The sequence below is a fragment of the Cydia fagiglandana genome, chromosome 8 (genome assembly GCF_963556715.1).
Source record: "Cydia fagiglandana chromosome 8, ilCydFagi1.1, whole genome shotgun sequence".
Classification (NCBI taxonomy): Eukaryota; Metazoa; Arthropoda; class Insecta; order Lepidoptera; family Tortricidae; genus Cydia; species Cydia fagiglandana.
The window spans coordinates 20,459,994-20,477,709 of record NC_085939.1 but is presented as its reverse complement, the minus strand read 5'-3'; the positions used below and the strand labels follow the sequence as shown (position 1 = coordinate 20,477,709).

General features: G+C 37.2%; 1 protein-coding gene and 2 long non-coding RNA genes across 3 annotated transcripts; 2 read left to right on the top strand and 1 right to left on the bottom strand.

Moving 5' to 3' along the window:
* Positions 1 to 277: 277 nt before the first annotated feature.
* LOC134666970 (acetylcholinesterase-like) lies at positions 278 to 3,214 on the top strand. Its single transcript, XM_063524281.1, has 3 exons — positions 278 to 436; positions 982 to 2,264; positions 3,049 to 3,214. Exons 1-3 carry the CDS (start codon positions 278 to 280, stop codon positions 3,212 to 3,214), a joined length of 1,608 nt encoding a protein of 535 aa, XP_063380351.1.
* Positions 3,215 to 12,976: 9,762 nt separating this feature from the next.
* On the top strand, positions 12,977 to 15,173 carry LOC134667080 (uncharacterized). The gene is made up of 3 exons (XR_010098603.1): positions 12,977 to 13,466; positions 13,964 to 14,092; positions 14,975 to 15,173. It is a non-coding gene; the product is annotated as an uncharacterized LOC134667080 (long non-coding RNA).
* Positions 14,902 to 16,728, bottom strand: LOC134667081 (uncharacterized). The gene is made up of 3 exons (XR_010098604.1): positions 16,377 to 16,728; positions 16,046 to 16,279; positions 14,902 to 15,126 (listed from the first exon to the last, which is right to left on the bottom strand). It is a non-coding gene; the product is annotated as an uncharacterized LOC134667081 (long non-coding RNA).
* Between the last annotated feature and the right edge of the window lie 988 nt (positions 16,729 to 17,716).

Here is a 17,716-nt window from a genome sequence, read left to right as displayed (position 1 = left end):
ATTAAATTATTTTTATTTAATGATACTAAGGGGTCTACCGCAATTAAATTTTATTCATGACCACAGTTGGTGCTACCGATCTGAATCGTCGGATTTAAGGTAAAATAATTTAATTTCATCGCGGTAGACCCATTAATATCATTAAACATGTGTACAAAACGCGAGAGTTTAGTGTCTTGAATTATTTACAAAACTATTCGCCTTAACAGACGCTTTCTTTCTTTAAAATATAATAGATTATTGTTTCTACCCGCCATTTGACATCAGCGCGTTTGAAATGGAGTACGTTTACCTTCTATTGTCTTTATACGCAGTGAATTGTATAGATCTACTAGTTTGGACCAATACGGGCTTCGTCCAAGGTGTCAGTGAAAATGGTATTGCCTGTTTCATGGGAATACCTTACGCTATAGTTGACCCATTGAACCAGTTTGGGGTAAGTTTTAATACACCTTATTTTTCACGCATGTGGCAAATAAGTACATTGGTACATTTATATGTATGTTTCAACTCTAAGGACATTAAATGCCCGCAAACTTAAAACTTATTGTGTTTTTTCAATCTTCAGCCAAATATTTGTAGGTAAATAATGACCAACTCCTAAATCACGAACATAAAAATAGATGCATCATACAGTTACGTACTCATTTCATCATCAGATATGAAATCGCCAAATCTTTAACGTATTTAGGGTTGGGCCCATAGTAAAATTGAAAATGGGCTGTATTTTCACTTTACAAAATTTTACTTAGGATTTAAAAAAACGTTTTATAACTCCTGGTGGTCATCTATACCAACCACCTATTTACACACATCCCCTTCGAAATTGCCAAAAAAATAAATTCCCTTATTTTATTCCTCATAAGCCATACAAGCCATACACTACTGCACGCTTTAGTTACTAAAAATTGTATAGTTAATGAAAAATTGTGACACAAAGGGTTAAATATCAATTAAAAAACGAATTTGCTATATTTGCAGGACACGTTAGAGGTACCTGCATTTGAAGGAGTCTTCGTAGCTAAAGATGATACGGCGTTATGTCCACAACAAGATGACGTAACTTATGATATAATCGGTACCTTGGACTGTTTACGAATCAACGTGTACGTCCCTGAAGGAACTAACCCAGACAGTCTACTCCCAGTCATGGTCTTCATCCACGGCGGAGATTTCAGGAGATGGAACTCTAACAGAGGCACTTACGGTCCAGATTTCCTTGTGCCCAAAGGCGTCATCCTAGTAACCTTTAATTATAGACTAGGCCCGTATGGATTCATGTCTGTAAATAGATCAGATATACCAGGTAACGCTGGATTAAGAGATCAGTGGAAAGCATTGATATGGGTCAGAGATAATATAGCATCTTTTGGAGGAGATACTGATGATGTTACGTTGTTTGGTGAGGACGCAGGCGCTGCTTCTGTAGAAGTCCATATACTTTCAAGACATTCTAAAGCCTTGTTCCATAAAGCTATTTTACAAAGCGGATCGGTGCTTTGTGATTGGGCCATGGCAGAACCGGATATAAATTCACCGATGAAATTAGCTAAATATTTAGGACTAGATACAGATGATGTCGACGACGCTTTAAACTACTTAAACACAATTGATCCTAAAATGATAATAACTGCATCCATAGATACAGGTCTCATTGAAACTTTTAAACCGATAGTCGAACAAGAATTCTTTCTTATAAAATCTATGATAAGTGACAAGCCAAGTGAATTATTAAACGGAGCTTCGTTGTCAATCCCAATTATAATAGGATTTAATAGTAGAGAAGAGCATCCTAACGTGCGTTACTTCACAGATTCTCTTGATGGTCATTTTAAAAGAGCCAATGCGAGTTTTAGAGCCAAGATGAAAAATTACTTCAATCTAGATGAAGAAGATTTAGATGATGCTGAGAAGCGAGTTCGATACTTTTACCTACCCGAAAAAAACGCCGGTCTTGAAACTATTGAATCCATGTTCGACTTTGATGCTGACTTCTCTTTAATGTATCCAAGTTTAAGAGATAGCCGATACTATGTAGAAGCTGGTGCTACAGTATATTTGTATACATTTGATTACGCCGGTGGAAGGAACTATATGAAGAACAGATTTAGGGTGAAATTGAACGTTGGAGCTATACATGGGGATGAGATTGGGTATTTATTTCAACAATCGCATGAGATACACCCTAAATGCTCAGAAACAGATCAAGATGCGGTGATCATAAATGTCATGACATATATGTGGACGGATTTTGCCAAAACCGGGTATGATACAAGTCTATTTACGAGAGTTAATGTAATTGTATGAACTGGAAGCAATAATTAGCAAAAGTGCGAGTCGGACTCGCCCACCGAAGGTTACGTTTTTTTAAATATTTATTGTTATAGCGGCAACAGAAATACATCATCAGTTCTGTGAAAATTGCAACTGTCATGAGATACATGGTACTATCGCGGTCATGAGATACAGCCTGGTGACAGACAGACGGACAGACCGACAGGGGAGTCTCAGCAATAGGGTCCCGTTCGTACCCTTTGGATACGGACGGCCTACCTGTGGCGTGAGGCGTCCTGTCTCTTTTTAGGGTTCCGTATCCAAAGGGTAAAACGGGACCCTATTACTAAGACTTCGCTGTCCGTCCGTCCGTCCGTCCGTCCGCCCGTCCGTCCGTCCGTCCGTCCGTCCGTCCGTCTGTCTGTCACCAGGCTGTATCTCACGAACCGTGATAGCTAGACAGTTGAAATTTTCACAGATGATGTATTTCTGTTGCCGCTATAACAACAAATACTAAAAACAGAATAAAATAAAGATTTAAGTGGGGCTCCCATACAACAAACGTGATTTTTGACCAAAGTTAAGCAATGTCGGGCGTGGTGAGTACTTGGATGGGTGACCGTTTTCTTTTTGCATTTTTTTCCGTTTTTTTTTGCTTTATGGTACCCTTCGTGCGCGAGTCCGACTCGCACTTGCCCGGTTTTTTATTTGCTAGCAAGTGTTTACCACAACCATAGGTAGATTTTTTAAATATTTTCCCTTTTTTTATTTCAGTAACCCAACTCCAGCAAAAAATGTTTTCACCTGGAAACCAGTGATAGAAGAATTCTCATACGCGTTGCTAGGAGCTAAACTGCAAATGATACACCACCCCTATCACCGGAGGATGGCGTTCTGGGACGGAATCTTTGAGACCTACGGAGAATTTATGAAATGGTAGAATGGACCATGCAAAACGAAAAGTATACTACTCCAGGGAAAGATTCAAGGGTTTTTCCCTTCATCATCAGAACCCCTTGTGTAAATATGATTTTTAGGGTTCCGTAGCCAAATGGCAAAAAACGGAACCCTTATGGATTCGTCATGTCTGTCTGTCTGTCCGTCCGTATGTCACAGCCACTTTTTTCCGAAACTATAAGAACTTTACTGTTCAAACTTGGTAAGTAGATGTATTCTGTGAACCGCATTAAGATTTTCACACAAAAATAGAAAAAAAAAATGGGTTCCCCATACTTAGAACTGAAACTCAACATTTTTTTTTCATCAAACCCATACGTGTGGGGTATTTATGAATAGGTATTCAAATATGATATAGAGGTTTCTAATATAATTTTTTTCTAAACTGAATAGTTTGCGCGAGAGACACTTCCAAAGTGGTAAAATGTGTGTCCCCCCCTGTAACTTCTAAAATAAGAGAATGATAAAACTAAAAGAAATATATGATGTACATTACCATGAAAACTTCCACCAAAAATTGGTTTGAATGAGATCTAGTAAGTAGTTTTTTTTAATATATCATAAATCGTAAATCGCAATTTTATTATGCTACTTGCTGCTACGGAACCCTTCATGGGCGAGCCCAACTCGCACTTGGCCGCTTTTATAGCATGATTTGCGTTCACGTTTACGTTATGTCTCATTTTTTTGTATGGGAAGAGCGCGTCAAGCGGATCGTTTAGGGAACTCAAAATGCAATGCAAAATGAGACTTAACACAAACGCGTACGTCACGCTATCGAATGAAATATTTCATTCGATGTATATATACTAGGGGTACCAGAGATGTGAAAAATACTTTATAAAAAGTATTTAAATACAAAATACAAATACTTCCTTGATAATACTATTTCAAATGCAAAATACAAAATAATTGTTGAATTTGTATTTAATACAAAATACGAAATAGGTATTTTCAAAATACTTTTTTAAAATACAAATACTTTGCGATAAAAGGTACTCTGAGTAGTGAATACCTAGTCTGAATTAAAAAGCATTACTCGGAATTTCCGAGTTGAAAAGACTATCTTTATTCTTTGAAATCAATCCTCTATCTAAAGTGCAAATTTCTAGTTGTTTGCTCATATTAACCGGTAGGATGTAGGTATTGTAGGTATGGATGATGGTTTTTAACGGCCAACTTTTAAAGCATTAATTTGTAATGTTTTACAGCTAGTATAATGCCTCTCTTTAGTGTGATGAAAACGTATCGTTTGTGTTTCACCAGGGCACAAAAGTTTGTCTTCCTCTCGTGCCTTGAAACCCTCGCAACACTCAAGATTCCACTTTTTTAACCACTTGCTACACTTGAGGTCATGTGCGACGTTACTAAACAGATTCAACAGTTCCATGTTAAAAGAATGGGAGAGTTGCCAGGATTGTAACATCAGAAGAAATTGTAACTCCTACCTACATTATCTGCCTACTATAAAGTATTTTGTATTTTGAAAATAGAAAATAGGTCCCAAAAACTATTTCAAATAAAATACAAAATAGTTTTCTTCAAAAGGTATTTAAATACAAAATACAAAATAAGTATTTTGCATTTTGTATTTGCATTTTAAATACAAGTATTTCAAATAAGTCACATCTCTGAGGGGTACCATAGACTTCGACGTAACTCATGGCTCATGAATCTTCGAACAGGGTATAGACAGAGCACACGCTCATTATTCCATGTGGCTGTGTCTAAAGGGGCCCACAAATTACCAGTTCGCCGTACGATACGAGGGCTGCTACTTATGTATCCGCAAACACAAAAAATAACAAATATCTATAGTTGTAAATGGTTTTATTGCCTTTGTATTTGTCCACCAAGATGAATGATGCACTTTTGCATAAATGTTAAAACGACTTTTCATAGCACTTTTTTCATTCTGATCTTGGTATACAAGACATGCACTTTCGCAAGTTTTTCTTTTTTTTTTGAACCAAATGTTCATGTAATATGTTACAAATGCTCGTCATACTAGTTATTGCCATGAGATGCTTCTAATATACGACCATCTTGCATTATGAGTTCGTTCACAGCATCTAAATATATTTTGTGGGATAGCAGTCGATTTGAGCGTTTTTTTTTTAATTCGTAAATGTAATATACTACGACCACAATTTATTCACTAAAACATTGACCTTCGATGGAACTTACTCCCCAAAAGTCTAAAAAAGTCGATCCATGCACTATTTTTGAGTTTATCCACACCGAACATCGTAAAAAAACATCTGCACGAAAATTTTCACAAGTAAATCCGTTGAAGATGAAACAAAGAGTTTTTAAAAATAATGCTACAATGTAAATCCAATTGATAGACATGTGAAAAAAACTGTATTTTGCTTCCAAAGAGTTCCATTTTTATATGTTATATATATTATATATTTTTAATATAGTTCCAGTAAGAGGCCCATTCCAGATACATAAGTAGCAGCCCTCGTATCAGCCTGTCAGTTAATCGCAAAAGTTGACAGTTCCGAACAACTGACTGGCCGATATCGTCCGGCGAACTGGTATACGTAATCTGTGGTGGGCCCATTAAAGTAATAGCCCTCATGAGAGCCGACCACATACGACATGGCACTGGAAGAAGAATGAATCACCTCTACTAGTCTTTGTTTGCCGTCTCCAATTCTCCCTGAATTGCTGAAAGGTTAACTAGAAGAGATCCCTTAAAGGGATACGTTCGCTGTTGTACTAATGATGTGTGTTTTTTTGTACAATAAAGTGTTTTACTCCTACTACATCAAAAATATATAATTTTGATATCATTCGGTGCATTTTGCTTGCGCAAATATAATACAGTAAGTACCTACGAGCGAGACTACAAGAAATAAACTTTTGTAGGTATTCCAGCATTCTTGGCGAAAATGTAAATGATGGTTTGCATAAATATTTCATAGTTTTAATAATGAAGGTTCCTTGCGAAATTCTTAATGCTTTGAATTACCATTTCCTAGGTTAGCGGCAGAGACTAGTAAATATTAAGACCGACAGCCTGATAGGAAGGCTGAAAGCACTTTATTTATTTACATAAGGAGATCCAACAGCTAACTAAATGACAGTGGAATCTTAAATAGATATATAGAGCCAGTTACAGGAACTCACAAATAAATTAAATAGATATGTAGTAAAAACATATACTTAAGTAACACGCATCACATACACACACACACACAAACACACACACACACATTATGTAAATAGTAAAGTCCTGTTGTAGCAAAAAGCTATGGAAACTTAGCAAAAGACAACTTAAAATTATGACCAGGGGTGTTAACGGGCCATTACAGGGTCAAAGGAGTCTTGGCCAAGCTGGGACACTCTGACAACATCGATTATCGAATATGTGGAGAAAAGGAAGAGACGGATCTCTCGGCTTCGTTTCTGCCAACAATTCCATGTAATCTGGGACATTTCCTACTGTACTTCCCATTTGTCTGCTTCATTTCTTACACCACAGGATTAGCAAGCTGAAGTGGCAATGGGCAGGCCACATTGCGCGCAGAGAAGATGGCCGATGGGATCGAAAAGTGCTCGAGAGGAGACCACGGACTAGCAAGCGCAGCGTAGGACGTCCACCCATAAGATGGACGGACGACCTTGTTAAGGCCGCCGGAAGACGCTGGATGCGGGTCGCTTCCAACCGGTACGAATGGAGGTCCAAGGGGGAGGGAGGCCTATGTTCAGCAGTGGACGTCTTATGGCTGAGATGATGATGATGATGATTTCTTACAGCTGTTGGCACGCGTGTGGATGTCAGAGGATCTTGAGGGAATCGGAAACAAACAAGCGTGTGCTTTGCATATTTGAAAAGTGAATGTACATAACGTAAATTACTAACCTAAAGCTCTTTCATTGATAATAGTACCATAAATACTTTATTGGATACGTATTGATGAAATGAAATACATACGAAATCATACCTATAAGTAGATGGCAACTGTTAAATCGAATCACGACTTGACAATAACACTGCCGATTCTCGCGGCGCTGTACATCTTGTGAATATTACATAATTGTTCTCCATGGTATTTTCTAGGAAACGTTAGTATTTGTCATGCTTCTTCAGTCAATGTCAGTACCTACCTTTTGTGCCGAAACTGACTGAAACAGCAAAACACGTTCGTAAGTTTCCGTGAAAATACGATGGAAAATAATCATGCACTTTCTTTTGTATCGGGGTTGTTAGTCTTTTACATTTACTAGCCCCTTGTAGCGCTGAATTTATGCGGCTGATTTAACTTTTGGCGCAGTTTATACTGCAGGTGACTTGGAAACAAACATAATTAAATGTAGTTTATTATGCAACTCTGTTATTTATTTTAAAGTTATGTACGACTCTATTTATGCAGAAGATACTACTAGTATGAACGGCCTTAAGTATTATCCTAGTTTTGGATAAATGCCGTAATTAGTCTCTAAAATTAAAAAAAAATCTGTTATTTTCAAAGCCAGAAAAGATTCAGTTATATAAAAAAAAAACTCGCAAGTATAATATATACAAAAGATAACATATAATATTATATCACTTAAAAAAATATGTGTACTCTTTCCGAAAATGAACCCGATTTTGTCACCAAAATTATAAATAATTATAATAATAATATATTAATTTAGCCTATATACATCCCACTACTTAGCACAGGCCTCCTCTCAAGCACGAGAGGGTTTGGGCTATAGTCCCCACGCTAGCCCAATGCGGATTGGGGACTTCACATACACCTTTGAATTTCTTCGCAGATGATGTATGCAGGTTTCCCCACGATGTTTTCTTTCACCGAAAAGCTAGTGGTAAATATCAAATGATATTTATACATAAGTCCCGAAAAACTCATTGGTACGAGCGAGGATTTGGACCCGCGACCTCCGGATTGAAAGTCGGGCGTCATATCCACTCGGCCACCACTGCTCCAATTATATCTAAATAAATGTCATCATTCGCCCGTACCTACGTTTCGTTCGCTCCAATACACATGTAATGGCTCCTCTACACGATGGGCCAGCGCCGGCCACTCCAAGGGACGCAGCCATGCGGTAGAATGAGATAGCAATATCACTTGCTCCCTCTAACGCATAAATGCGTCCCTTGGAGTGGCCGGCGCTGGCCCATCGTGTAGAGGAGCCATAAGTAAGAACGAGCGAAATTCACGCATTAATGATAAGAACCTCGTTTAGATATCATTTTGTGTCAAGGCGTAAAAGTACGAATTTGGCTGGATTAACATTAAAAGGACGAGAGCGATGGATTAATATAACGACCCAGATTTTCATTTAGCTCTATTAATAGACCCACAATAGGGTGAATCAATCACTGAAACCCTTTTCCCCCTACCCCATTTTCCCCTCATCATCAATATTCATTAACCACATCCGTCTGACTTCATACAACTCAATGTTTTAATAATCATTATCTCTTGAATAACATTATTGAGTTAGAAGTTTTAACACCTCTTCATACACCCATTTCAATGCAAAATTAACCTTAATCCCAAGACCGTAGAACGCATTGATCAGCATGTATAAATTTGTAGAATTTCGGGGAAACACACACTCATACAGTTAGTTTAATGGAATTTGAACTATAAGTTATATTGAATAAGGGTGTGGTGAGTAGAAAATTTAGATTAAACAATATGAACACAATTGCGCCGTTCCTTGTTTGAATTTGTAACTATTACGAGGAATTGACTCCCGATTCGAAGTGGGAATTAAATTTGCATTTATCATTTTCCTGTTATCATACGATGTAACTTGCGTATAAGTATGATAACAGGAAAATCATGTTATAATTATAAGTCTACCGGACTAGTTATTTTCGATGGTTGGTGTCTTCGAGCAACACGGAAGGGAGGCGGCATTCGCACTATTTCCCCTCTGCCGAGGTACAAATTTACAAAAAGAAAGTGTTACATTTCACATGTAATGTTTTTGTTTTACATATCATACGTTTAATTACATTTAAATACAATTATTATATTTTAGTCTCAAGTAATTGTTGGATTTATCGATTTTGCTCGCTCAGTACAAATTGCGGATCGGTCGAGCGACAAATCCGACTTCTCATCTCTCAGAATACAATGACATACTTCAACGAAAATGTGTTAGTGTGCGTGTTGTGACACTAGTCACTCGTCCGTACACAAAAAGAGAACGAGGTTTGCAAGATTTGTCTTTGACGTGTGTCATTTTCTATGTATTTGTGTCGTCATTACAGAGGGCCTACCGCGAACCACGTTTGACGTGTTGCCTCCCTGTCACACTTACGTATGAATTTACAAGTGCCATAGAGAGGCAACATGTCGAACGTGGTTCGCGGTAGGGCCTCTGATTGGATTTTGTATGTAAGTGTGTGAGAAGTGCGACTGTGTGCACCTTCCCCCCGCGAAAAATGGCAGAAAGATTTGTACGGTGAGATATCGCTTGGGCCCCTCCCTTCCGACGTGTCGGAAGCTGGTGTTGCTCGAAGGTTGGTGTAGTTGTAGTGTATAGACGTCTCGATAGCGCTTACGTCATGGTGACGTCACTGACAGTTAGGGTCAGTCGATGACAGACTGCGAAGAGTGCCGGTCATACCGCGTGATGTTTGTGTAGGCGAACCGTTGGAAATACATTACATCGTATGATTTACTGAGGTAAATACAGTACTTTACAGTTGGTAAAAAAGGTGCAAAGTTTTTTTGACTGTGTTTTGCGATTATATAAAACCAGTTACAGTTAACTTGAATTACTTTTTAAATTAAAGTTAAAATATAATACTCATACTAAAAGCAAAGAACCAAATTACTCAATAATAATAATCAAGATGCTTCAGTGCGAACTAAACCTTCTGAACAATTACCTAACCCCTTAGTGAGTAGATTCAGTTGTTACTTTTTTGGAAATCCATATTAATTAAAACCAAAATATTACGTTGCTCATCCGCGAAAAAAAAACATCTTTCGCGGATACGCAAAGCAATATTTTTGTTTTCATTTTTACCTAACCCCTTGCCAAAACATTGGAGACGTAAAAACAGTTTCCCGAAGAATATACGAGTATATTATAACAAAAATTCGGGCAGTGACATCGATTTGGATATTCATGGGAGCAATCCAGTCGGCAGTAATGTCGCGCCGCATTGCTGCAGCAGTAATGCTAATTTAGACTCCGAACCGTACCGTAAATCAAGTGAACAATAACCCCGTGCCCACGCCACGATATTAGACACGTAAAAACAAAGTTTCCTCGAATATTCGAGATTTATGGCCACCCGAGACCGTCCGACGTGATTCATGACGGACCATCATGTCCCTGTTTTATAACTATATAATATGTGCTAAGTGGGGTATGATTTCCTAGTCTTTATTGGGTGGGTGGGTCATGGTAATAATCATCATTCCAGGCCAGTTTTTTGGTGAAACAATAGGTATAGTACTTTATAAAACGAAGTCCCCCGCCGCGTATGTCTGTGTATATATATGTTCGTGATAAACTCAAAAAGTAGTGATTGGATTTTCATGCGGTTTTCACCTTCTTCTTCCTCGATTCCTCATGACTGAGGGTCGCGACCACATGAGGTCATTATTTTGTGCACCAAGGGTCTCCATTCTGCACGATTTTCCGCCTTCCTAATAATAGGCGCCTGTGTAGATCGCTGGCAGGCCTCCTTTAGTGTCCATCCAGCGGGCTCAAATCTATACGTTTTATTAAAAGGTACTTGCACCTAATAAGGCCCAGTTTTAAAGCTTGCTCAATTTCAAAATTTCATACTTTTATAAGTGTAAATGAGTTTAAATTTCTCGCCCATGTTTGGTTAGTACCATAGACAAAATTGCAAGTTCATATCAAAAATGAAAAAAATAAAAAATTTAATTAAAAGTGGGCCTTATTAGGCGCAAGTACCTAATACAAAAACTATACACGTAATGTTGTAAATGCCTATAATAATCTTATAAGTCTTTGCCGTGACCAGGATAACGTTGATCTCTTAGAAAACATGCAAACTGTCACTTCGTCGAAAATTGACCACGATAGGGGCAAATCAAACTACGCAAATAGTCCTTTTCACATAAGATGCATGTCAACTATTTCAACTATAGTGCTTTATTCACAGGGAAATTCACTAAATAAATTTAAAGACCCCAAAATGTTTGAATTATTTATTAGCAAATACATGACATATGTATTACCACCACTGTGGAGTCATTTATTGAAAAGTAAACGAGAAAGTAACTCTCCTGTTACTAAAATGAAGAAGGACCCCCGATGGGCCCGAAATAATTATGTCGCCAACTGAAGTGCGAGATATTAAAAGGCCAACATAATTTGAAATGTATATGTTATTAGACATCAGATGCGCGACACTAAATCTATCTCGAAAGAAATACTCAACAAGATACCAAAGAAAAAACTTACCAAAACTAGTAAAGTTATTCAAGATGAAGAATTATGGCAGAGATAGAGAAAACCAGTCTATAGTCATTTTGACGCACGACATTTGAAGAAGGTAGCATCAATAGAAAGTGACATTGAAATAGAAGCGCTACAAAATACTTATTATATTTGTAAGTATTGTACGCATGGTACAAGGCATGACGACTCAATAACAAACTGGGTCGAGTGGGGAGATTGTCTGGAATGGGTGCACCAATCGTGTGCTAAAGTTTATTTAGAAGATGATTTCGACTTTTCAGGTGTATATGTTTGCTTATATGGATGTCCACTACCCCGTTCTCCATCCACCATGCCAACCATAATGCGTTTTTCAAAGTTGTCCGGCTCACCGGCGGTTTTCACCTGTCACTATCAATAGAGTGATTCTTGAGGAAAGTTTAGGTGTATGTATAATTTGTTAAGGTTTTGTACACAAAACCCGTGCGAAGCCGAGGCGGGTCGCTAGTAGGTAGTAGGTACAATATGAAGCTCGAACTGTACGAAAATTAATAGTTTCTTGTCTTATTTTCTTCGTCTTATTCGTATAATTGTGTCACAACGACATAACGCAAACGAGAAAGCTCGTCACGCGCTATTGAATGAAATTTATGCTAGGGGTTCTGAACGCGGTACGTACCCTTTATACGGGCAAGGCACTGCAAATATTTTAACAAACACACAAATTGTGATCCCTCAAACATTGAACAGACCTGGATTTGTGGCTAATGTCCGACCCCGCGTGAGCTGGCATATTAATGTCACATTATAATTACCAGCCCTTTTATCTACTGAGGGAGTTCCAATTGCTTACTGAATAATCAGCTCAGACCAAATTTAAAGACTTACGGAGACCTAAATTATATCAATTAATCTTTCGTGAGACATTTAATTTTAAACTGTTTAGACGACAACGGTTTTACTCAATTGAATTTTGCGGGTAATGGTAACATTCCATTTCTAACCGCAGCTGCACTACCGGTACTGAACGCGTCGCTGTCATTGTCAATTTCCATAGTAAAATGAACAGTAGTGCCGCTGTCGTTGGAAATGGACTGTCACCTTAACGCGCTCTGTGTACAAAGTGCAGCCGCCGCGAGCACTCGAGCCTGAAGAAAGACCCCCGATGGGCCCGTAATAATTATGTCGCCAATAGCAAAAATTCAAGTGAGTGGAACCGTTGTCGACTAAACAATTTGAGACCTAAATATTTTTAACACAAATCGCACTAAATCATGAATAATGACATTACTTTGAAGAATGTCATTTTTAGTGATAGTGTAGGGTCTAGCAGCCGTATTCATAAACAGTTAGAGCATTGATCATCAGTTGCTGATAACCGGATGTCACAAAACGTGATTCATAAACACTTTTTAGCGCTAAACAGTTGATCATCTCTTTATTAAATCCTCGGAAAGTTACGGAGCCGAGGACCCTTCTTTATCTGTTTATTATCTGCTATTTTACAAGATGGCGGTCACGAAACAGCTGATTTTGGCAAGAGTGACAAGAGCAAGAGCAAATAGTACGTTTTGGTTAAAATCCCAAATGTGAATGGAAAACAACTTTAATATGTGCAATTACGTATTACATACCTGGATATAGTGCGAAAATGGCGCGAAACCTAAATATCCCGCTTTTTATAAGTTGTTTATGTGATTTTGTGTATGGTGATTTTCGTTTAACCAAAATATCGAAGAAGGCAACAGAATTCTATGATCGCGTAGTCGGAAAAATGCATCATAAACGGAGCGAGTTCCTCCCTCACAGCTATTAGGCGTTTGGAGAAATAGGTAAACCGCCAGATTCACTTAAATCTATGCGGGCCAGCTTCATTGCTCGCCATACAATCGCATTTTCGAAACCAAGTTTGGCTTGGCAAGTAATATTAGAGCGTTCCATGTTCCTAATTAAAAATATTTGGAGGAGTCGCCATCGTCGGACACGGCGAGGACTTACTTATATTTGTGCGTAAACCCTTTAGTTATTCATTATTACCACTTGCCAGAAACGTTGTTTTTAATTTAAGATCAGGGTGTTCGCATTTCGCAAACTTAAATTTAATTGCATTTCTTGCGCACATTATACCTACCTATATAATATTATAGACCCTGTAAGAGTACATCAATCTCGTTCATAGTTTGCAATTGAATAACTAACCATTATACCTAATGAGATTATAATATTTACCATAAGTTAACTTGTTTTATAGACATATTTAACCGACTGTGTTTAATAAAAAATATCACAGGTAAGTAGGCACTACTTAAAAGTATCAACTTATTTACAGGTAAAAGAAGTGTGCACTCTTGTCAGTCTGGTAAAGTGATGAAAAATCTGAAAAAGTCACGGGTATATGCAGTCATTGCATAGGCAGTTTGCTCAATATTGGCTTTGAGCATAACAATTTGGCCTCCAGGTAAAAATATTGCAAGCTGAACTTTATAGAATGAAAGTTTCATTTATGTCAACTAATTATTCAGTATAGTCATCCAGGTTGGATTCTATACCTACCTGTTCTTGACGCTAAGGTTTCCAGTGCTCCCAAAAATGCACTGTCGGCTATTTGTAACTCCGCTAGTTGCCTGTAGGCTGCAGTGCTTAATATCAGATGGGCAGCACTAAACTTGTCCTTGTCATTGTCTGGTATTCAAAAATACCTTTTAATTTTATTCTACATAAGAACCATTAATTACCAATATTATTTTTGAACTTCTTTGAACTAGGTACATAGCATGAACTTACCTATGAATATCTACTTTACTTTATATAAATTGTACACTTTCATCAGAACAATATTGCAAACACATGAATATCACAAATATGTGCAAAATAGGGTCCTACTTTCCTTTTTAGAACTCTCAAAATGATTTGCTATTATGGTATTTATATGAAAATTTATTTTCTAATAATAATCTGGTGCTTTATTTTATACATGGTATGGTGTGACATAATTTATTTTAAGTACAGGAAACATCCCTATTAGACTGCTAGATACATTTAAGATTTTATTGCATTGTAATTAGAAAAATGGAATTTTGAGTATTTCAATATGGGTACAGTCGCCTGCAATAATATGTTACTCTTCGAAGGCTGCAAAAATGTGCAATGCTCTTATGGGCCTTTGTTGTGTAACATATTATTGCAGGTGACTGTACATCATTAATAAAAATTGTACAACCCTTAACAAGTCAAAAAATATATTTAATTAGTAAAATAAAACACCAATTAAATTAGAACAATTTTATTACTTCAACCTAAATCAAGCTAGGTTTTCATTTTGATGTTTTTTTTCTTTTAGGTTTCTTGCTGATTTCCTGCTGGGACTTGCAGTGTACGGAGTCAGTTACACTTCTCTGACCAATATTCACAGCTGTTCACAGGCCACAGCTTTTCTTCCAAAGCCTGGAGTTATTCAACAATAACAGTGGCTAATGATGGTACTTTCAGGATCTGAAAAGATGCAATAATTTGAATAAAAGTATTTTTGTATTCAACAATTTTCTTTAATTTTTAGCTTATGATATAATGGATGTACTTAAGTTAGGGTCACATGATTCAATATAGTTATGGTAACTAAGTATCATTTTAAGCTATAGACAGAGATCAATATGACTTCATTTATTATTCATTACCTATTAGGTACTATAATATGATATCATTGTACATTGACCTTGCAAACTCTCTGGAATAGATGTCCAAACTGTCTGATGAGATATAGATTAGCCAACTTAATTATAACCAACTGTACGCAGAAAACATCTTATTTTTAATCAGCAGGTACACAGTATCTATACACACACCTGTACACTGGTATTTAAATACTGCCTAATTTGTGAACCATCCTTCCTCGTAGTAAGTAGGTTGGCTAGGTGATCGAGTATAATAACCATCGCATTGTTCCATGCATAAAATAAATACCATTACAAAATTATTACTAATGACACGATGACAAGAAGTAAACTCGCGACACAACGGCTTGTTACAATAAAACATCACTTGTACATATAATTATCATTTGGTTCCATTGTATGGTTAAGAAATATAATACCTATAATAGGTAGGTACCTATGCATAATTTTAAACAAATACACCAAGCTCCACAAAGCACGGATAAATTTACCAAATTTATAAGTGTTATAACCTTTAAATAATGTCAAAGCCGTCAATGCAAGTGTCAATCTTAACATGTTCAGATACTACATTTTATGTTACGTACCTATGTCTATAATATATTATAAATAGATGGTCATGCCCAAAATTTGAACTGTACCTAGAGTTATCATCAAAATCGCTGCAGACTTTTCTTTGTCTAACTCTAAACACTGCAGGTATGTAAGGTAAACAAGAAAGTATAGGACATTGTTCATACCTGATTTAGTGAGTCTGAATGGACTTCGTTTTGTTGACCCGTTGTGAATTTCTGCCGCAACCAGAATAAATTAGTGTGAACTCATGAACCATTATTCAAATGGTTCTTCTTGCGGAGGCGAGTGGGGTCTGGTACGGTATCTGGCTTCGACTTCTTCTCTTCGCTAATTATGCACTTCTCGGTTAGTTTGAAAGAACCCCACTTCTTTCGACTCCATTCCACATAATATTGAAACTAAAAGCAATAAGATATAGGTATATCAACATTGCAGTGAACTCATATTATTACTTGTTGCTGTATAAGATACTTGTCTGTAAACGTAGTTACTCACCAAGTTTTATAAAATTTCCGGCCATGCAGCAATCTTTAATTATTTTTGTGGCACAGAAGCTATTTTAATAAGAGATAATTCCGAAAATTAGTCAAAATAGTAAATCAACTTCTTCATGATATTACGATTGGCCGCTAGTGCTGCTGTCAAACTTTTTTTTTAATTTAATGTTCAGCCATATTTTAGTCTATGATGCGCCAAGATGCCAACATAACGCGTCTAATCTGCTTATTAGTTAAGAAGCCCCTAATAAACGTTTATAAATCATGGTTCTTATCAACGGCTTATTAAGCCTAAACAGCGGATTAGCTAATAAGCTGATCATTCCTCATTTAAGGATTTTTTATGAATACGGCTGTAGTAGTATAGTCATGAAAGAGTGACAGCAAGTAATGAAGTTAGTCTAAATATCTCGCTTCAGTATTGCAGTTATGTCAATGTAATGACACTAGAAATGATGTTACTATTGACAGTGAATTGATTGATGCAAATGATGATGATTGGAATGATGCAAATAGAAATGACAGAAAGAATAATGGAAGATAATGAAGTTATAAAACAGTATAGGGATGTTATAATACGTTATGTTTCCTTTCATGTATGTATAATTATCTCTAGCTTGAATGCAAGCGTGCAAGTTTTATGTAGGTACAGACTAACCCCCTTATTCATAAACGCCCTACAAGCCTCAATTAGCTAATAATCGTTTGTTTCTATCAGTCCTTATGTCATATATTATATTTGTTAGAAGGGGATAAAACAAAATTTAACTAAAGCAGTCCCGTAAAGTTTTATGAATAAGGGGGCCAGTCGTTACTCTGTCAAAGAAACCTCGTTAAACAAAAATCGGCGTAGGTATCAGGTCTCTCTTCTTCCTGGCGTGATCCCGGCATTTTGCCACGGCTCATGTGAGCCTGGGGTCCGCTTGACAACTAATCCCATGATTTGACGTAGGCACTAGTTTTTACGAAAGCGACTGCCATCTGACCTTCCAACCCAGAGGGGAAACTAGGTCTTATTGGGATTAGTCCGGTTTCCTCACGATGTTTTCCTTCACCGAAAAGCGACTGGCAAATATCAAATGATATTTCGTACATCAGTTCCGAAAAACTCATTGGTACGAGCCGGGGTTTGAACCCGCGACCTCCGGATTGAAAGTCGCACGCTCTTACCGCTAGGCCACCAGCGCTACTAGGTATTAGGTATTTCTTTGAAAATCAATATGGTACCGTTTGACACACACATTTTATTATATTATAATTGACTGGATAATTGTTACAAAGGTAGCTCTCAAATTTATTGAAATACACTAAAAATGCAAATGAAACATTGAAATACTT

Bases quoted from the DNA above. Each gene is read 5' to 3' on its own strand.
- LOC134666970 (XM_063524281.1), top strand. From the start codon at position 278: ATGGAGTACGTTTACCTTCTATTGTCTTTATACGCAGTGAATTGTATA. The intron at 437-981 runs GTAAGTTTTAAT...CTATATTTGCAG, and splicing joins ACCCATTGAACCAGTTTGGG to GACACGTTAGAGGTACCTGC. The intron at 2,265-3,048 runs GTATGATACAAG...TTTTTATTTCAG, and splicing joins ACGGATTTTGCCAAAACCGG to TAACCCAACTCCAGCAAAAA.